At 42.0% G+C, this 22,313-nt stretch overlaps 1 protein-coding gene across 2 annotated transcripts in view; it reads right to left on the bottom strand.

Moving 5' to 3' along the window:
• Window positions 1-22,313, bottom strand: part of celsr2 (cadherin, EGF LAG seven-pass G-type receptor 2) — a 360,447-nt gene that overhangs the window by 76,410 nt on the left and 261,724 nt on the right. For both annotated transcript variants that reach the window (XM_063065489.1, XM_063065491.1), the window contains exon 10: window positions 5,320-5,486. In XM_063065489.1, coding sequence (XP_062921559.1) covers window positions 5,320-5,486 — 167 coding nt within the window. The remainder of the gene's footprint in view (window positions 1-5,319; window positions 5,487-22,313) is intronic.

The raw sequence follows: 22,313 nt of genomic DNA, 5'->3' as shown, positions 1-22,313 counted from the left end.
ATCACAGTAAGGGTGATTGCAAATCACTGTTAGAGTGAGTTTTATTTTGGATAGATGATTTGCTTACACTTAAATGACTTCGGCCACCAGACTTCTATTTGACAAAGTACTGTGGATTGAGTCCACAACAACGTGCTTCCTAAAAAGGTGTGAATACCAGATGCTCTGGCGCCGTAGTTTGACCAGATGCTGTAGTTTCGAAGACATTATTATCTATACTCTATCAATATTAATTGTCTTCTATGTTAGCAAATAAAATGCCAAATAAATGTATTGTGGATTTAACTTGCATTCCTAAAGGCTGTGAATACCAACCCAGACATGTTGGCGTTGAAAGGAAAGGATGAATTCACAAGGTGTGATGTTTGTATGTAGCTTCAAAAGGAAGCATTGTCTATAACTTTTTAAGTAGCGATTGCCTTTGTATTTAGCATATAAATATCGAGCCCACATTGGGCTAGCAGACCTTTCTACCAAATGTGTCTCCGTCTGTATGATGCCTGCTGTACCTTGTGTCGAATAAAGAAGCTGCTTTGTATCTACCAGTAACTCTGTCTCTCCAGTGATTTCATCCACGCTACGACAATCACAATAATTATTGTTCACCAAATTCTCTAAGAAAAGATTTCACTTGGAATAACATTTGAGAACCCCTTTCAGGTTGTAAGACCTCACATAGAACACAAATCTGAAGAATAAATGTTGTATGCCATTTTGCACTGGGAACATAATTACTGTGGCTCCAGACTGTAAAAGGATTTAGCTAATAAATTATCAGCAGGTCAATTTATGGCTAAGAAAATGAGTTGTTATTAAGTTATATACAGTGATAGTACCCAAAATTCCTTGGAGACACAAGACACTACAAATGCTGGCATCTGGAGCAAAAAAAAAGGCTGCTGGAGAAACTCACACAAAATGCTGGAGGAACTCAGCAGGCCAGGCAGCATCTGTGGAAAAGAGTAAACAGTTGATGTTTCAGACTAAGACCCTACATCAGGACTCAGCTGGCTGTTTACCAGTCCCAGTGAAGGGTCTAAGCCCAAAATGTCGACTGTTTACTCTTTTCCATAGATGCTGCCTGGCCTGCTGAGTTCCTCCAGCACTTTGTGTGTGTTGCTTTGGAATTCCAGTATCTGCAGATTTTCTCGTATTTGTGACACTGGAGAACTCAATGGGTCAGGCAGTATCTGTGGAGGAAAATGACAGTTGACACTTCAGATCAAGATCCATCATCTGGACCGGTCAAAGGTAATGAAAGATCCAGATGAAATGTCAAGTGTCCATTTCCATTCCCAGATGGTCCCTAACACATTAAGCTCCTCCAGCAGCTCATTTTTCATTTGAGGATTAAAGTATCTGTAACTCTTCCAGGAGTGATTACAGTAAATCTGTCTTTCCAGCCCAAAGCAAATTCCAAAGTGGCAGGAAGCGCACAAAATGTCTAAGGTAAAATCAGAGCTGTTTCAAATATGATCGTTCCAGATCCTATGCATTGCCATGTTGGCTTTAGTTTCGTAACACCACACGATCTGAGTTGTTAAGAAAGATACATTTTGAAGCAATGTATTTTCATTCTTCGATAAAGCTAGCCTTTAAGAGTGCTTCACAGATAGTGATATTGCATTTGAAACTTCCTTTACAATCTACCTTTTCTGACCTCAGAATATCAATTTTGAGTTTTATTTTCTGAAAGCGTACTCTCTGTTGTAATGTAGTAAATTTCAGCAGGCAATGGTTACATACAAAGCTCCTAGTAATAACCAGTGACATGAAGGTCAGTTGAAGAGTTTCGGTGATCATGACCGAGAGGTAACCAATGGTTAAGCCGTAGGGGTTTGAGACTTGATGGGCCAGGCAGCTGTGTGTGAATGTAGGGGTCAACAACAACAGGAATTCTGCAGATGCTGGAAATTCAAGCAACACACATCAAAGTTGCTGGTGAACGCAGCAGGCCAGGCAGCATCTCTAGGAAGAGGTGCAGTCAACGTTTCAGGCCGAGACCCTTCGTCAGGACTAACTGAAGGAAGAGTGAGTAAGGGATTTGAAAGCTGGAGGGGGAGGGGGAATGTAGGGGTCAGTGGTTACTGATTTCCCTGCCCAATGACAAATCATAAGAATGAAAGGAGAGCAGGAGTGATCCATCCAGCATTTGTGCCTGCTGATTTTCCACCTCAGCTCATCTTCCCCATTTTTCATGATTCTTTTAACTCCAGAAATCCTTGCATTTTCAATGAGAAAACCAATTCAGCTTCCATAGCGCTGCAGAGTTCACCACACACAGAGGAAAGAAATCTCTCTTTCAAATAACCACGTGTACAACAGTGGCATGTAGAAGAGCAGCTCTGAACGTTAAACCTTGAAGTGGAAAACCATGAACATACACTCTGTGGCCACTTTATTAGTTACAGGAGGTTCCCAATAAAGTAGCCACTGAGTGTAGTCTAACAATCCACTTTTACTAATATTCTCATGATGATAGTGCCAGAACACATTTTTTCAATGTATGCTAAATTATTTAACTATATATATATATATATATATATATATATATAGAGAGAGAGAGTACTCAATTAGGACAGGATGCTCTTAATGGGAAAATTGGAAAAGGTAACAGGCTGGTGTAGACATGATGTTTGTTTTCATCCAACTAGCTGTAAAAACAAGCCTACCTGTTAGGGATAAAATCTTATGTCAACACATCAAAAGCAAGAAAAAACTTAACCTTGAGAGTGAGCAGAATTCTTGACTAGTTTTTTCAGGCTCTGAAGAGTGATGAAAAGAATTATTATATCCTCTTTCATGGCAACAATAATTTAATATAAAACTAATTAACAATTTGAGGAATATTCCTTTCTTGGATTTACAGTTCATTTGGTAGATTATTTTTCTCCAGTCAAATCACATTTTTGAAAGTTCCTTAAATTTCCTAGCGGAGGAAAGTTAACCAAAAGAACTATAGTTAGACATAAAATAAGGGATAGTGGCACCTTGGCAGTCATGAACACTTCTAATGGTACTTAAGGGCTTTTCTAATGGCTGGTTATTTGACACTACCCCACACCAATTCATGACGCAACCTTCACAGTTCATCCCACTGCATTACTGAGCTCCACACTGGGGCAGGCCAAAAATGCTTTTTGACATTGGATGGATCCAGTTCTAGCAATTCATTTGATGCGTCCGGTTTACAAAATGGCATCAGACAAAAGCACGTAAAGTTGTACCCTCCTCTGCTCTCTCCTTCTCTAGAATACCCAGCCGGATCTGATCTCCAGCCACTGTTCTTCGACCTTCTTGTCTCTGGCCCTCCAGCCCTCTCAAATGTTTATCCATGTTATAAAACTGCTATAAGGCTTCATAAACAGCAAAGCAAAAATATCCAGTTTACCACTTTCAGTAGTGCCCGGGCAGCAGAAACATCGAAGTGTTGACACAACAATTCGATCCTTTTCTTCCACAAATAGTTATCAAGGATTATTTAATAGTCAATCAAACAGACATTTCTGTTTAACATCTCATTCAAAGGTTGATACTTTTAACAATACAGCACTCTGATGGCAATGCATACACATGTCACTCTCGATTAGGTATTTAAATGGCTCAGTGAATGCTTTCAGCACACAACTTTGACTCAGATGTAGAAGTGATACTGATCCAAACTGATTACCAATAGGTAAACAATTTATGAAAAAAGTACAGGATTTAACAGTTAGCAGGATATACAAATAAATATTTTCTTAAAAATACATATTCTGTTGTATGTGTAAGAGTTTAATATTAAATGAAAAATTACTGATATTAAATAATATATGAATACTTGTTTCAATGAAATACTGCCATCGTGAAACTTGCTGAAGAAGTTCTCTAATGCCTATTGGGGAACGTCCAATATCTTTTGGGGAAGGAGCAATTGTATGGGGGGAACTGGGTTGGATCAGGGTCAGCGGTCAAGAACATCATATCTGATGAGTTTTCCTTACTTCCATAACTGATTAATAGGGCACAGCCTCAGAATAGAGGGAACAGAGATGAGGAGTAATTTCTTTAGCAAGATGGTGGTGAATCTGTGGAACTTGTTGCCATTGGTGGCTATAGAGGCCAAGTCACTGGGTATATTTAATGTAGAGGTTGATAGGTCTTGATTCGTCAGGGCATGAAGGGACAGGGGGAGAAGGCAGGAGACTGGGCTGAGAAGGAAAATGGATCAGCCATGATGAAATGGTTGAACAGACTCGATGGGCCAAATGGCCCAATTCTGCTCCTATTTCTTATGGTTTTATGGTCCAATAACCTTTAATCTTGAGTATAATTCTAAAACATTAGCACGCTTTCCAATAGTTAATTTCAAAACTTAAAGATAAATTAAAATATCTGAAAAAAACCCTGAAATATTGCCCTATTCTCCCTAACCACCTGGTACTTCCATTTATTCATGTGGCAGAGTCGCCACCAACAAAGCCATCAGTTATTGCCTCTCCCTGATGTCCCTTGCACCAAGTGGCTCCAATGTTTCTTCAAAGGCCAGTTAAAAATCCATTGTTGTGAACTTAGAGTCAACTGTAGCCACAGTTGCAAGGGTAAGATAGGCTGAGTGAGCTGGTGCTTTTCTCCCTGGAGTGAAGGAGAATGAGGGGTGACTTGATAGAGATGTACAAGATGATAAGAGGCATGGATTGAGTGGATAGTCAGAGACTTTTTCTTCCTCAGGGCAGAAATGGCTAATACAAGGGGGCATAATTTTACAGTGATTGGAGGAAAGTATGGGTGGGGGGGAATATGAGAGGCAAGTTCTTTACACGGAGAGTGGTGGGTGTATGAAGTCCCCTGGAGGTGGTGGTAGAGGCAGATACATTATGGGCACTTAAGAAACTCTTAGAATGTCATATAGCTGATAGAAAAATGGAGGCCTTTGTAGGAGGAAAAGGTTAGATTAATCTTGGATTAGGCTAAAATGTCAGCACAATATCATGGGCCAAAGGGTCTGTACTGTGCTGTTCTGTTCTATGCTCCGTAACAACACATTTCCTTCTGTACAGGGCAGTTGTGAACCAGATTATGTCTTATTCATCTGATGGTGAGCATCACTGAAGCTAACATTTCAATTCCTGATCTATTTAATTAACCAAATTTAAACACACCACCCACCACAGTCAGTCTCGAATCATCCGCTTTGGCTTTTGGGTATTCGTTGAGCAATTTAGCCGCCAGATCATCGCACCCCCTCATCCCCTTTTCATTGATATTGGCATCCAGGATATATACTTAACCACACAAATAATTGGTAAAGTATTTTATGAAATGGATCAATTTACCAACCTGGATGCTGATGGTAGAGAACTGGCCAGCATCTGCTTGAATAAAGAGCCCATTTGCCTGCCGTGTACGGAACATCAATCCAATGTACCAGGGCAAAGTGATTGTGCTGACGAGATTACTCCATGAAACAAGGCTGTTACCCAGGAACCTCTGGGGATTTGCCATTACTAGAACAGGAGAAAGATCAGTTCATTACTGTATTCTTTTGGGAGACAGACATCAAATATTAACCAAACCAGAAAGTTATATTTCAATTTACAGTGCTATCAATTAATAATTAGCCACCTAAATAAATCATCAGATTTTTTCAAGTATAGAATACGATATCTTGCAATTCTTCCCAGCTTTTCATAAAATGTAGCTTGAAACAGGGGAAAAAAATTGTACGATACTCAATAATCAACAGAGTGTCATTCATCTTCACTTTACTTTAGCCTAAGTCTGTCAACATAAACTGGTGCACACCTGGTCTGTTCAAATAGAAGTAATGGGTAACTCTGCTTCTTTAATTGACAAACTCATGTGAAGGGCCAAATTCACTGTTCCAGGCACCAGGCTTGAATAAATAAAAGAAGGGGTGAATCAGGTAGTAATTAGGTGCAATGTTATGTTTAGCTCTAACAGAGGTTTGCCAGCAATATTCTCCAGAATAACTTGTTTTGGAGTCCTCACAGATTTCTATACACTTCTTTTAAATTGGGACCTCTCCTCAATTTTCCTTCCAAAATTGCACTTACTTCTTCAGGCTTTTAGACTTAAAATTGTTTTCATTTGTTCATATTTGGCTCATTTACTTTTGATGCAGGATCCTTCAGTATAAAATAAAAATATATAAGCATAAAAAGACACACATTCACATAGTGCACAAGTTACCAAGACCTGATACTAACCTAAACTGCAAACAACAACACACATAAAAGTTGCTGGTGAACGCAGCAGGCCAGGCAGCATCTCTAGGAAGAGGTGCAGTCGACGTTTCAGGCCGAGACCCTTCGTCAGGACTAACTGAAGGAAGAGTGAGTAAGGGATTTGAAAGTTGGAGGGGGAGGGGGAGATCCAAAATGATAGGAGAAGACAGGAGGGGGAGGGATGGAGCCAAGAGCTGGACAGTTGATTGGCAAAAGGGATATGAGAGGATCATGGGACAGGAGGTCCGGGAAGAAAGACAAGGGGGGGGGGGACCCAGAGGATGGGCAAGGAGTATATTCAGAGGGACAGAGGGAGAAAAAGGAGAGTGAGAGAAAGAATGTGTGTATAAAAATAAGTAACAGATGGGGTACGAGGGGAAGGTGGGGCATTAGCGGAAGTTAGAGAAGTCGATGTTCATGCCATCAGGTTGGAGGCTACCCAGATGGAATATAAGGTGTTGTTCCTCCAACCTGAGTGTGGCTTCATCTTTACAGTAGAGCAGGCCGTGGATAGACATGTCAGAATGGGAATGGGATGTGGAATTAAAATGTGTGGCCACTGGGAGATCCTGCTTTCTCTGGCAGACAGAGCATAGGTGTTCAGCAAAGCGGTCTCCCAGTCTGCGTCAGGTCTCGCCAATATATAAAAGGCCACTTGGGAGCACCGGACGCAGTATATCACCCCAGCCGACTCACAGGTGAAGTGTTGCCTCACCTGGAAGGACTGTTTGGGTCCCTGAATGGTGCTAAGGGAGGAAGTGTAAGGGCATGTGTAGCACTTGTTCCGCTTACACGGATAAGTGCCAGGAGGGAGATCAGTGGGGAGGGATGGGGGGGACGAACGGACAAGGGAGTCGCGTAGGGAGCGATCCCTGCGGAATGCAGAGGGGGGGGGAGGGAAAGATGTGCTTAGTGGTGGGATCCCGTTGGAGGTGGCGGAAGTTACAGAGAATAATATGTTGGACCCGGAGGCTGGTGGGGTGGTAGGTGAGGACCAGGGGAACCCTATTCCTAGTGGGGTGGCGGGAGGATGGAGTGAGAGCAGATGTACGTGAAATGGGGGAGATGCGTTTAAGAGCAGAGTTGATAGTGGAGGAAGGGAAGCCCTTTTCTTTAAAAAAAGGAAGACATCTCCCTCGTCCTAGAATGAAAAGTCTCATCCTGAGAGCAGATGCGGCGGAGACGGAGGAATTGCGAGAAGGGGATGACGTTTTTGCAAGAGACAGGGTGAGAAGAGGAATAGTCCAGATAGCTGTGAGAGTCAGTAGGCTTATAGTAGACATCAGTGGATAAGCTATCTCCAGAGACAGAGACAGAAAGATCTAGAAAGGGGAGGGAGGTGTCGGAAATGGACCAGGTAAACTTGAAGGCAGGGTGAAAGTTGGAGGCAAAGTTAATAAAGTCAACGAGCTCTGCATGCGTGCAGGAAGCAGCGCCAATGCAGTCGTCGATGTAGCGAAGGAAAAGTGGGGGACAGATACCTGAATAGGCACGGAACATAGATTGTTCCACAAACCCAACATAAAGGCAGGCATAGCTAGGACCCATACAGGTGCCCATAGTTACACCTTTAGTTTGGAGGAAGTGGGAGGAGCCAAAGGAGAAATTATTAAGAGTAAGGACTAATTCCGCTAGATGGAGCAGAGTGGTGGTAGAGGAGAACTGATTAGGTCTGGAATCCAAAAAGAAGCATAGAGCTTTGAGACCCTCCTGATGGAGGATGGAAGTATATAGGGACTGGACATCCATGGTGAAAATAAAGCGGTGGGGGCCAGGGAACTTAAAATCATCGAAAAGTTTAAGAGCGTGAGACATAGGTAGGAAGGGATTGAACAAGGGGAGATAAAACCGTGTCAAGGTATGCAGAAACTAGTTCGGTGGGGTAGGAGCAAGCTGAGACAATTGGTCGGCCAGGACAAGCAGGTTTGTGGATCTTGGGTAGGAGGTAGAAACAGGAAGTGCGAGGTGTGGGAACTATAAGGTTGGTAGCAGTGGATGGGAGATCCCCTGAGCGGATAAAGTCGGTGATGGTGTGGGAGACAATGGCCTGGTGCTCCTTAGTGGGGTCACGATCGAGGGGTAAATAAGAGGAGGTATCCGCGAGTTGTCGCTGTGCCTTGGCAAGGTAGAGGTCAGTACGCCAGACTACAACAGCACCCCCCTTATCGGCAGGTTTAATAATAAGGTTAGGATTAGTGCAGAGGGAGTGGAGAGCAGAGCGTTCCGAAGGAGTGAGGTTGGAATGGGGACAAGGTGCGGTGAAGTCGAGACGGTTGATGTCCCGTCAGCAGTTAGCGATAAAGAGATCCAGAGCAGGCAGAAGACCAAAGTGGGGTGTCCATGAAGAAGAGGAGGGTTGAAGATGGGAGAAGGGGTCATGGGTGGGGGTGGAAGAATCCTTGCCGAAGAAATAGGCTCGGAGTCGGAGACGGCGGAAGAAGAGTTCCACATCATGGCGAATGCAGAACTCGCTGAGGTGTGGGCGAAGGGGGACAAAGGTGAGGCCCTTACTGAGGACAGAGCGCTCTGCCTCAGACAGTTGAAGGTCGGAGGGGATGGCACGGATGAGAGCTGGGATCAGAGGGGGGAGGGGGGAGGCTGGGGGTGTCAATGGAGAGGGGAGGGTTGGGGTGAGAGGAAGATGCAGCCTCTGAGGACCCAGGAGCTGACAATTGGATCAGAAGGAGATGGGATTGCAGAGTATTGGTGGGGGAAGGGGAGGCGGGAGTCACAAAGCAGCACGTGAAGACCTGGCCTGGAGTTCAAGGCTGGAGTCGCAGTTGGTGGTTGCACAATCACTTTGCATGTATCCATGGTCGTTGCTGGAGTCCGGGCTTTGAATCTGCCCTGAGGTGTTAGAGCCGGCGAGATCAATGGCAGAGGCAATCTGAAGTTCATGCCTGCTAGTTTCATGGCCAGCAGGCTCTGGAGTCCGTAGATGTAGGATTTCATGGCCAGCAGGCTCTGGAGTCACCTAAACTGAATCAGCTCTGTCATCAGCACTGGCGTCCGTAGTTTGCAGGACATCTTCAAAGAGTGATGCCTCAAAATGGTTGTGTCCATCATTAAGGACCTCCCTCCCCCCCATCATCTCCCAGGACATACCCTTTCTCATTGTTACCATCAGGAAGGAGGTGCAGGACCCTAAAGACACATATTCAACAATTCAGGAACCATTTCATCCCGTCTGCCATCCAATTTCTGAATGGACATTGATCGTATGAAAACTGCTTCATTACATTTTTTATTTCTATTTTTGCATTATTTATTTAACTATTTAATATGTATACTACTGTAATGAACAGTTATTATCTTTTCTATTACTGTGTATTGCATTGTACTGCTGCTGCAAAGTTTAAAAACATCATGACATATGCCAGTGATATTAAGCCAGATTCTGATTATTTCTGATAGTAATTATTGACAGGAATGACCATTCTCATTTCAGCATTCCCTGGGTGATTTTCCTTTGATATCCTTTGTATGATGAGGAAGAGAGAAGATAATTTCAGGAAAGAAACTAATTCCACATTGCAAAGGAGATTATCTACATAAATACTTATAATTTAGAGCAGGTAATGGTGGCATGTATACATGCAGCGGCTTCTCAGGAGCCAACCAAAGGTGCTTTTTCCTTTCTTAAGTCTGTTTTTAATACATAGTAAGACTATCCTTGACTCCAATAATTCTGTGTACAGCAGACCCACCGGATCAGTGAGCTGCACATTATTTGGAATAGACGGCCGGGGTATCATAAGAGCCGGCCAGCTGTTCAGAGAAAGTGAGTTGGCCCGTTTTTAGATTATGAAGATACGCAGTCCTCTTTTGTTGTCATTTAGTAATACATGCATTAAGAGATGATACAATATTTCCTCCGGTGTTGTATCACAAAACACAGGACAGACCAAGACTGAAAAAAACTAACAAAACCACATAATTATAACCTATAGTTACAACAGTGCAACAATACTATAACTTGATGAAGAAGTCCATGAGCACAGTAAAAGTTCAAAGTCTCTCAAATGTCCCACATCTCACGCAAAGCCGGGGATTTTGAGGCCTTCCCTCCAAAAGATTCCCGACCGCGCAGTAACGACAGCAGCGAACGAGCGTTTCAGAAATTTTTCCAGATGTTCCTCTGCTTTCACGTCTGTCTCCATCAAATCAGAATTGTCCACGGCCCCTATTTAACAGATGCGATATAATTTTTCACTGAAGGGCTGCGCACGCGCAGCGCGCTGCTCTCTCTCCTCCCACCGTTTGTTTGAGGGAATCGAGATGAGCTGTCAGGCCGAAGGATTCGCGTCGGACCATTGTGCTGTGGGATTTGAGTTGGGCCGTCAGGCTGAGGGATTCAAGTCAGGCTGCAGGGCCGGAGGAGGAGCTGGATTGGGTTTGGAAAAGCTGACCTGGGTGGAGATTGTACTGCCTCCTGCTACCGCATGTACCAGAGTTGGTACGTACGTGGCGTGTAGGGAAATCGTAAGTGATTGTCCTGGATGTTTCTTTTGCAATCACAAGACCCTGTTGGACATTGATTGCCCCAGGCCTGCTTCCCTTGTTTCCTGGGCAGACGGGCGGCGAGGCAGCAGTGTTGCATCGGTTGTAGAGAGGACTAGTTCTCAAGCCACATGCTTGCGTTGTGGCAAGGCGTCCTGGGTTGCTTGGTGGTGGCCTCTCCCATCGGGTGCTGCCCTCCAGTGTCAGATCAGTGAAATTGCAGGCTGGAATGCTAGGAACCATCAATTTGAGGGACTTGTTGCTCAGGGTCTTGGACTAAAAACGAGTTTCCTTATATGACTATGTTCTTTTTTTTGACTTTCCCGCTATTTTGAATGCGTACATATGTTTTTTGCATTTTGGTCCTAGAGGAACGCTGTCTCATTTGGCTGTAATAATGTGTGGTTTAAATGACAACTAAACTTCATTTCACTTGATTTGGTTTCTATAGAGCAGCATATATTGCCACAGTCCGACAATCTGACAGGAGATGACATTGTTGCCGCTGAGGTTGTAGAAGTAGTTCCTTGACAAACTGCGTCCTTTTGATTTAAAGTTTACAAATGTAGAAATGCGGAGCTGCAAGTCTGAAACCATCGGAATAATTCAAACACCCCAAAGACCAACTAACCTTTACCCCTGCTACAAGGAGCTCTCCCATGCAGAACTGTGCCATGCAAAGATTAACCGAGCTTTGAGCTTTCATGTGAGTGTAAGCCTGAAACTGGATTGGCCAATGAATGTCACTTTGCATTAATACATATAGGAAAACCTTTTGTCACTATAGTAACCCTTAACTGAATTAATTCACATTTGGAACATCATCACTGGGAAATTATAGAGCCATAGAACTGCTTGACCTTATCCTTTCAGATTTGATTCGAATTTATTACTGGAAGGACAGCAGTGCTTCACGACAATGGGTCACCATTACCTTCCCATTGGGAACAATACAAAAATCGTGGCCTAACCAGTGATATCATTTACTGGAAAATGCATAAAGCCAGAAATTCCCTTGATAGAGGTCCTTTCACACATAAATTGTGGTTGCCAAATAGAGTGACTGGAGACTAGGGCTCCCATTCCACAGATGACTTTACACACTGCTGTCTCAAGCCTATTGTTACTTTGTTGATAAGAAATAATCAACAACTTCTAGCTGTTGAATTATGCAACAGTCAGGTAGAAGAACAAATGGATAGATGGATGGATGGATGGATGGGGAGAAAAGAGGCTACAGATGCTGGAATCTAGAGCAACAATCAATCTGATTGAGGAAATCTCTCATTTCTACCCTTCCTTTATGGCTATTCATTGCCCCAATTCAGCCCACTGAGTCTGCTCTGCCGTTTCATCATGGCTGATTTATTATCCCTCTCAACCCCACTCTTCTGCCTTTGCCCCATAACCTTTGATGCCCTTATGAATTAAGAACCTATTAGCATTCAATTTTAATATACCCAATGCCTCCACAGCCATCTAAGGAAATGAATTTCAGATTCACTGCCCTTTGGCTAAAAAAATTCCTCCTCATCTCTGTTCTAAAGGGAGATCCTTTTATTCTGAAGCTGTGGCCTCTGGTCCTAGACTTCCCCACTATAAGAAACTTCCTCTTCAAATCCACACCATCTATTCCTTTCAATATTCCAAAGTTTTCAATGATATTCCCTTTCATTCTTCTAAACTCCTGGTGAGTACAGGCCCAGAGCCATCAAACACACCTCAGATATTAATCCTCTCATTCCCGGAATCACTCTTGTGAACCTCTTCTGGACCATCCTCAATGCCAGCACATCCTTTCTTAGACAAGGGGGCCCAAAACTGCTCACAATACTCAAGGAGTGCCTTTAGCTCCCCTTACACCTTGTCACTAGCATATATAACTCCTTCTATCTCTGAGTAATGTTTCAGGTTGAGAAGCCTTTGCCTGTTCTGATGAAAGGTCTTCAACCAGATAGATTCATTCTGTCTCCCTTTCTGAAAGTGCTACCTGACCTGTTACATGTTTCCAACATTATGTTTTGTTTCAAATTTACAGCCAGCAGATATATTGCTTTTGAAAGTCAAAAAAGTCAAAAGTAGTATTTATTATCAGAGCACATACAGTGCCTATAAAAAGTATTCATTCACACCCCCCCCACACACCCCTGGAAGTTGACATTTTTTATTGTTTTACAATATTGAATCACAGTGGATTTAATTTGACACTGATCAACAGAAAAAGTCTCTTTTGTGTTAAAGTGAAAACAGATCTCTACAAAGTGATCTAAATTAATTACAAACTAGACAACAGGGTGACCCATTGGGGAACCCTTTGAGAGAAGGGTAGTGCAGTCTGATGTTACCAGAATGAACATTAAACTTTCCTGAATGCTATTGGTATCGCTTTGCTTTGGAAACTGAAGTAGAAAACCTCAGTTTATTAAAGAAAAACAACACGTAGCAAAGCAAATATAGCTGCTCCTCATTTAACGAAGGACACTTTTGATGGCATCATTTCTGGATTATCTGCCACTCCTGTGCCTCTCGTTGTCATTCTGGAGACGTGCAGTCCTTTCATCCCCCATCACTTTATCTCTTCTGCTGTTTGTTGTTTGTCTCTGATCCTGGAGACGTGCATGCCTCTCCTCCTCTGTCTCTTCTTCTCTCATCTTTTTTGGTCCTGACTCTTTGATCCTGGAGTCATGCGGCCCTGGCCTCATCCGATTTTTGTTCTCTCCCCTTCCTTGCCGCTTCCCGATGATGTTTGGCATCATCTCTTGGCCATAATGTCCCCCTTCCCTTTCCATGCAGCATAATTAGGCTGACCATTTTTTTTTACCCTAATACTGGATAGAAAATACGAAGCAGTAACATCAAAGGATGCTGATCAGTTTTGATTATGCGGTTGCCGCTCTCCTAAATGGACGTGATATAGTCACCGCTGTCCTTTGACTGCAGCAAAGGGTTTTATGGTTGCCTCAAAGTACATCATTACAGTAAGATTTAATTATCTCTTATTGATGGGTGGCAGTTAGATCTGTCCCAACCCTGCACATGCTGATGGTGATTAGCAGAATGTGACCCTGTGAAATAGAGCTGCCCTGCCCTTTTGCTCCGGTAGGTGTTACTGCTGAAGCTGGCCGTGCGCATGCGTCAGGTTGTCGCGTCCCGATTTCCATGATGGCCGATTGGGTTTCGGGTGGAAGTGAGCCTGTTGATTTTTGGCGAATGAGCAATTTTATACGAATATATAACCCTGAACTTTACCTGCATTCTGTAAGTTAGCGCATTTTAATTGGATTGAGCTGAGAAAAGTGCCGCAGTAATGCGCCATTTGCGCTAATTGGCGGTCACAAACAGACAGATAGAGCATGAGAGTTTTAGTAGTATATAGATATAAAACACAAACTAATTGCATAAGTATTCACCCCCTTCAAGTCAGTATTTAGTAGATGCAATTACAGCCTTGAGTCTGTATCTATCCGCTTTGCACATCTGGACACTGCAATTTTTCCCCATTCTTCTTTACAAAACTGCTCAAGCTCTGTCAGATCACATGGGGATCCTGAGTGGACAGAACTTTTCAAGTGCAGCCACAAATTCTCAACTGGATTGAGATCTGGACTCTGACTTGGCCACCCAAGGACATTAACTTTGTTGCTTTTAAGCTATTCCATCCTGTGTAGCTTTGGCTTTACGCTTGGGGTCATTGTCTTGCTGGAAAACAAATCTTCTCCCAGTTGCAGTTCTCTTGCAGACTGCATCAGGTTTTCTTCCAGGATTTCCCTGTATTTTGCTGCATTTATTTTATCCTCTACCTTCACAAGCCTCCCAGGGGCTGCTGCAGTGAAGCGTCCCCACAGCATGATGCAGCTACCACCATGCATCACGGTGTATTTTCAATGATATTCAGTGTCTGGCTTACACCAAACATAGCATTTAGTCTGAATGCCAAAAAGCTCAATTTTGGTTTCATCAGACCAGAAAACCTTCTTCCAGCTGACTTCAGAGTCTCCACATGCCTTCTGGCAAACTCCAACCAAATCTCCAGTCCTGCTAAAGCGTCTCAGCCCAAAACGTCGACCGTACTTTTTTCCAGGGATGCTGCCTGACCACTGAATTCCTCCATCATCTTGTGTGTGTCACTTAAACCTACTGTGATTCAATATTGTGAAACAGTAAAACATTAAAACTTCCAAGGGGGTGAATACTTTTTATAGACACTGTACATATCACCACAAACAATCCTGCAATTCTTTTTCCTAGGGGCATAGTCTACAGAACAATAACTGTAATCAGGATCAATAAACAACAAACTGTTCAAAAGCAGATAAAGAAATAGCAATCAATAATGAGAGCATGAAGTAGACAGGAGCAGAATTAGGGCATTCAGCTCATCGGGTCTGCTCCGCCATTTCATCATGGCTGATCCCGGATCCCACTCAAACCCATACACCTGCCTTCTCACCATAACCTTTGATGTCCTGATCAATCAAAAAACTATCAATTTTCGCATTAAATATACCCGCAGTCTTGGCCTCCGCAGCTGTCTGTGACAGAGCATTCCACAGATTCACTGCTCTCTGACAAGAAAAAAATCCCTCCTTACCTTCAGTTCTAAAGGGTCGCCCCTCAATTTTGAGGCTGTGCCCTGAACACCCCCACTATAGGACTATCCTCTCCACATCCACCTTATTTAGCCTTTTCAACATTCGGTAGGTTTCAATGAGATCCCCATGCATTCAGTTCCCGTGAGTACAGACCCAAAGCTGCCAAGTGCTCCTCATACATTAACTCCTACATTCCCAGAATCATCCTCCTACACTTCTTCTGGACTCTCTCCAAAATGGTTGACTATGTTCTAATGGCGGCCTGACTAGCGTCTTATAAAGCTTCAGCATTATCTCCTTGTTTTTGTATTCTAATCCCCTTGAAACGAATGCCAACGTTGCATTTGCCTTCTTTACCACAGACTCAACCTGTAAATTAACATTCTGGGAGTCTTGTACCAAGAATCCCAAGTCCCTCTGATATTTGAATTTTCTCCCCATTTAGTTAATAGTTTTCACTTTTGTTCCTCTTACCAAAATGCATTGTTATACATTTCCCAACACAATTCCATCTGACACTTTTTTGCCCATTTTTCCAATTTGGCTAAGTCCTTCTGCAATAGAACTGCTTCCTCAGCATTACCTATCTCTCTACCTACCTTCATATCATCTGCAAACTTTGCCACACAGTCATCAATTTCATTCTCTACATCACTGTCACACAATATGAAAAATAGCAATCCCAACACTGACCCCCTGAGGAGCACCATTAGTCACTAGCAGCCAGCTAGAAAAGGCCCCTTTTATTCCCTCTCACTGCCTCCCGTCTGTCAGCCATACCTCTAACCGTGCCAATATCTTTCCTGTAATGCCATGGGATTTTATCTTCTTAAGCAGCCTCATGTGCAGCACATTATCTAAGGCCTTCTGAAAACCCAAGCAAATAACATCCACTGCCTCTCCTTTGTCCACCCTGCCTGTTACTTTCTCGAAGATCTCGAACAGATTTGTCAGGCAGGAGTTCCGTTTTACAGAAACCATGCCAACTTTGCCTTATTTTATCATTAGTCTCCAAGTACCCTGCAACCTTATCCCTTAATAATGGACTCCAACACTTTCCCAACCACTGAGGTTAGGCTAACTCGCCTATAATTTCCTTTATTTTGCCTTCCTCCCTTCTTAAAGAGTGGAGTGACATTTGCCACCTTCCAGTCCTCTTGGACAATGGCAGAATCAAGTCATTCTTGAAAGATCATGACCAATGCATCTGATATCTCTTCAGCAACCTCTTTTAGAACTCTAGGATGTAGCCCATCTGGTCCAGGTAACTTATCCACCTTAAGACCTTTCAGTTTGCCTTTTTACTTTGTAGTAGCAATGGCACTCCCTCCTGCTCCCTGACACTCATGAACCTCTGGTACACTGCTGGTGTCTTCCATGGTGAAGAATGATGCAAAGTACTTAGCAGGCTGATCTGGCATCTTTTTTGTTCCCCATTACTTCCTCACTAGCATCATTTTCCGGTGGTCCAATGTCAACTCTCACCTCCCTTTTAATCTTTATATAACTGAAAAACTTTTAGTATCCTGATTTATATTATTGGCTAGTTTGCCCTTTTTCATTTTTTGCCTTCTTATAGCTGTTTTTTTAGTTGCCTTTTGTTGCATTTTAAAAATTTCCCAATCATCCAACTTCCCACTCACTTTTGCTACATTTTATGCCCTTTCCTTGGCTTTTATGCAGTGCTTAACTTTCCTCGTCATCACGATTGCCTACCCCTGCCACTTGAGAACAACTTCTTCTGTGGGACATATCCTTCCTGCACCTTGTAAACTATTCCCACAAACTTCAGCCATCTCTGCTCTGCTGCATTCCCCGCCAGTATCCCCCTCCAATCTGCCTGGGCAAGCTCCTCTCTCATGCCCCGAATTCCTTTTATTCCATTACAATACTGATACACCTGACTTATGCAACTCCCTCTTTTGCAATCTGACACCAACCTGATTTTCCCAATCCCCTTGCAAAGATCACTCACATTTTAAATTCCATTGATGCTATCTGGATACAAATTGGAACTTTAACCTCCTTCTGATTACATCACGCCATCCACAATGCCTCTGTTCTCCACTTTCCCAGAAGACTTTAGCTAATACAACATAGACAGGAATCAAATCTGGCCTCTCTTTGTATTGTGGAGCTCAGTCACTTACAGAATTAAATTGATAAATCATTAGAGAGCCTCATCTTCTCCCTTAAATAACCTTTCATCTTTGTGTTTCAGATGTCCACAACCAAAAGTATCCTTATTGCTACAAGAGTATGATATTTTTCTGCTCTCATGTTCAAAATTTTCTCTTGTATATGGACATTCCAGATTAGCTTGAGAAGACGTACAGTATTTCACCTCACCCCACATTTTTATTCTGGCATCTTCTCCCTTCCTTTCCAGTCCTGAAGAAGGGTCTTGGCCTGAAATGTCAACTGTCTATTCATTTCTAGAGATGCTGCCTGACCTGCTGAGTTCGTCCAGCACTTAGAGTGCGCGCTGTTTAATATTTCAATTGGTATGATAATCCCACTGCATAATTATCATCCGTCTTTTTTTCAAAATCTGTCTAAACCCTTGTCCAAAGAGCAAATCCTGCAGGACTTGTTACTATCTTGCCAGCAGCAACACATCCAAAAGCAAACAGCTGTGGCTAAGGGAAACGGACAGCTAAACACAGCGTCAACCTATAAAACCCAAACACAGATGTAAATCATTAACTCTTCATACATGCAGCTGTCTCCAGAGAACCCCCATAGTGCCTTCTATTGTTTTAAAATAAACGGCAAATCATTTGACCCACGGATACCACAGGGCAGCTCCTGTGATCAGGTTTGCAAAATTAGAATGGAACGGAAGCACCTGTTAAGAAGGAAATGTTGAATGTCAGATTTTACTTTTCCTTTCTCCTGTTGCTGGGAAAGTGAATTCAGCATTCAATTAATTATCTTGGCCTGGAGCTATTGATAACTGAATGGCTTGGTAGTCTTACCAGCGTATTCTGAACAAACAATGTTTCCTTAAAACGAATGCTCCTTTTTATTCTTTCATGGTATGTGGGAACTCACTGCAAGGGTCAGCAGTTATAGCTCATCCTGAACTACACTTGAACTGAATGCTCACTGTGTCATTTCAGATGTCCAACACATTGCTGAGAGTCAGAAGTTACCTGTAGGCCAGACTAGGCATGTTTTGTTCTCAAAGTGATAAACGCAAACCAGCAAGGTTTTTATTGTAATTTGGCAGTTTCATGGTCACCATTCTCAATTCTACTCTCATTTTCAACTTGTGATTTACTTAACTGAATCAAATTTTCCAATTTGCCATAAAAGGCTTTTAACTTGTGTTATGGAGTCATAAAAAAGTACAACACAGAAACAGGCCCATCTAGTTCATGCCAAAGCCATTTAAACTGCCTACTCCCATCAACTTGCACTGGGACCATAGCTCTCCATATCCCTACCATCCATGTACCGATCCAAACTTTGCCTAAGTGTTGACATTGAGCTCACATGTACCACTTGCGCTGGCAGCTTGTTCCACATTCTCACAACCCTCTGAGTGAAGAAGTTTCCCGTCATGGTCCCCTTAAACTTTTCACCTTTCCCCCTTAACCCATGACCTCTGGTTGTAGTCCCACCCAACCTCAGTGGAAAAGCCTGCTTGCATTTACCCTATTTGTACCCCTCATAATCTTGTATACCTCTATCAAATCTCCTTTCATCTTCTGCGTTCTCAAGAATACAGCCCTAACCTATTCAATCTTTCCTGATAACTCAGGTCCTCTAGACCTGGCAACATCCTTGTAAATTTTCTCTGTACTCTTTCAACCTTCTTTACATCTTTCCTGTAGGTAGGTGACCAAGACTACACACGTTACTCCAAATCAGGCCTCACCTTATGTCTTATGCAACTTCAACATAACACCCCATCTGCTCTCCTCAATACTTTGATTTATGAAGGCCAATGTGCAAAGGCTTTTTTTGGCGACCCTATCTTCAGATTATTAGCTCAAATCCTGAGATTATGTGGTCAATAACACCACTAGTTCATTCCAGGGATGTTGAGGTGCATCATTGTGGCAAGAAACACTTGGATAAAAAATGCTGGGGCAATGATGCAGCCTTAGACAGAACTATTGCCTGCTTTGATATTACATCTATTAAAGTCAATGGCATAGAAGCACTATGCTGCAACCTCCTACTTTTGTCCGAGCTAGCAAGCTCATGAATAAATGCATGAGCATTTAACAGGAGGGACTGGTGTAAGTTATCTTGGTAGCCCATAGAGATCTTAAATTAACATCAACTCTCATGGGCTTGTGAAGGAAGCTGTGGAGACAGGGGGAGAAAAAGATAACTAAAAATATGAGGAGAAGTCATCCTGTATAGTCTATGAACATGAGTTAATAAGGTCCATCTTTGAATTCCCCAAGCCAAAATAAAATGCACTGATTAAATGTCTTGGCTCAAACTTAATGGATGGGCACTTGAGTGAGATACAAGCAACAAGCACCCAGCATGTTTCAAAGGAGGTGGATTTTTTTTGTTCACCCTCATTAGCAGTAATTTATTGGTTGTCAGATACCTTGGGCACCTTCAAAGGGTTTACAGGTCACCCTTGGGTTACTGACAGACTATTTGTGAGCATTTTTACAGACAAGCTCCAATAATTTTATAAAATCAAAAGTCCAACAAATGTTCAGTCCTACAAACAATACAATGAGATTTTTCTCTCTTTCCACTTTTAGTAACTCTTCCTTCACTGTTTTATGTGCCTTTAACATCATTCATTACAATACTGTAGAGGTATGGTTACTATATTGAGCAATTATTATGTATTTTCCGATTTATGGACAAAGTTAACTTAAGGACATAATTTCCTTTGATGTCCTCCACACCCTGTCTTTCCTTCCTGAATTCTTTGGAAAAAATTGTTAACTTTTTTAATTTGCCTACCACATCAGTTCTTAAGTTAGTGGCTGTACAATTTAGTCCAGTGTGTTCTGTAACTTGCTGACAGAGAGCTGAGTGATGGAATGCTCAGTGGCCACAGAAACTTCCAAATTGTACTCCAGGATAAAGAACATATTCCTGTCTCCTTTGGAAAAAAACCCTGGTTTAATGTTTAAATTATATAAAGAAATTTTTACTGACCAAATGCTCCTGAACTTTAAAATTTAGAATATAGATCTTGAAATATTTCTCTGGAATAACCTTTACCGTATCAATATTTCATCTGTCTCTGAACTGTTTCTTAACTAACTCCCCTTACAAAGCTGCAAGGTTGCTTTAACTCTTCTGAGAAACTTCTGACAGGAGAATACATGTCCTTTCTGTTTTGCATTGCAGCTTGGGGTAGTGTACATAGATTAAATTACTGCCCCAGCAATTAGAGACTGATCCCACTGATACAGAGACTCACACCGAGGCCGAAGAAGAATTTAAGTTCAAAGAATGAAGTAAATCTTGGATTTAAAATTTATTTCAGGAGGACCGTCCGTCTGCCAATGGAGTAGCAGTATTTTTCTGCTGCTCTTAGTTTTCTTTCTTTCCCCCTAGTTTAAGCTTTGAATCTAAAAATTTTACTTGTTGATTCTTGAGGGAGATCAATTATGTCTATGTCTACAAGAAGTGGGAAGAATTTACCTGAACCTAGTGATAAAGGTAATGGGAAAGGAAAGGTGCAAACGGAAAGATCTGATGAAATGCCATCGTGGGCTGAAGATATTGTTCGGACACTAAATTCAATTAAGGATCAGAATGGATCAATTAAAGACCAACTGGAAAAGAATAGTAATGAAATTAAGTCATCTCTGGGAAAGCTTAAAGACCTGGAAACTCAAGTTATTTCACACGAACAGGAACTGAAGATAACTAAGCAAAAGTTGTCTGAAGCTACAACTCGTTTGGAAACATATCAAAATAAGTTTATAGACCTGGAAACTAGGTCTCGACGAAGGAATATAAGAATTGTTGGGCTGCAGGAAGGAGCTGAAGATGGAGATCTAACGGCTTACTTTGGTAAGCTTTTCCACACTTTATTTCCTACCATTCTATCAAAGCCGCCTGCAATAGAAAGGGCACACAGGGCGTTTATCTCGAAATCGAAGGATTCTAGTAAACCAAGATCTGTTCTGATTTGCTTTCATCACTTTAAAATTAAAGATCAAATAATGCGACAGGCAAGAAAACAGAGAGTTTTTAGATTTGTGGAACCTGAGCTCCACTTCTACGAAGATTATCCAATAGAGATAATGGAACAAAGATCAAAATTTGCCCTGGTAATGAAACAAGAATATGATAAAAAACCTTTTCCCGTCTTTGAGGTACCCGACAAGAATTAAAATTTTCCCTGCTAATTCTCCTCTTCGTACTTTTTTTGATCCAAAAGCTGCACTGGATTTTGTTCAGGCTTTACCTGCCACTGTCACCGACGCTGCTGTTGAATGATCCATCTGAAAGGCTGTTTGGCTATTTGTCTATTATTCGCATTTTGGAAAGAAGATTTATGAAGGTCACTTGTATATTTCATCGAGAGACTAATTAAACAAGACGGAGTGTTGTTCTTTATTGCATATTATTGGTTTTCCTTTGGAAAGATTTATGGTTTAAGTATCTCTGTTCAAATGATCTCTGGACATTCTATGACTGAGGGAAGAAGATAAGGTGACTTGTTCCTTTAATTTAGTACTTGGTAGCTAATTGGTAGTTTTTTCCTACTAATATGGCTTTTTATATATTTTTTTCTGTTTTATTATAACATTTTATAATTGAATTTAAAGCTTTTTTTAGGGAATTAATATTAAACTTAAACATGGCGCTGGTTTTTCTCTCTAAGAGATAACATTATTTTGGTTCTTTCTTGTTTATTAGTCGATGGAATGTAAATACCTTTTCTTGCTGAGACTTTATTGTCTTTCTCACAAGGTCACTCTACTTTTTTACTAACTGGGGGGAGGGAAAGAAAACACAGACAGAGCAGTCAGCAGCTTTGAATTCTATCGTA

This window comes from Mobula hypostoma, chromosome 13, assembly GCF_963921235.1.
Source record: "Mobula hypostoma chromosome 13, sMobHyp1.1, whole genome shotgun sequence".
Classification (NCBI taxonomy): Eukaryota; Metazoa; Chordata; class Chondrichthyes; order Myliobatiformes; family Myliobatidae; genus Mobula; species Mobula hypostoma.
Note: the sequence above shows the minus strand (reverse complement) of the source record. Positions and strands in the feature narration are given on the sequence as shown.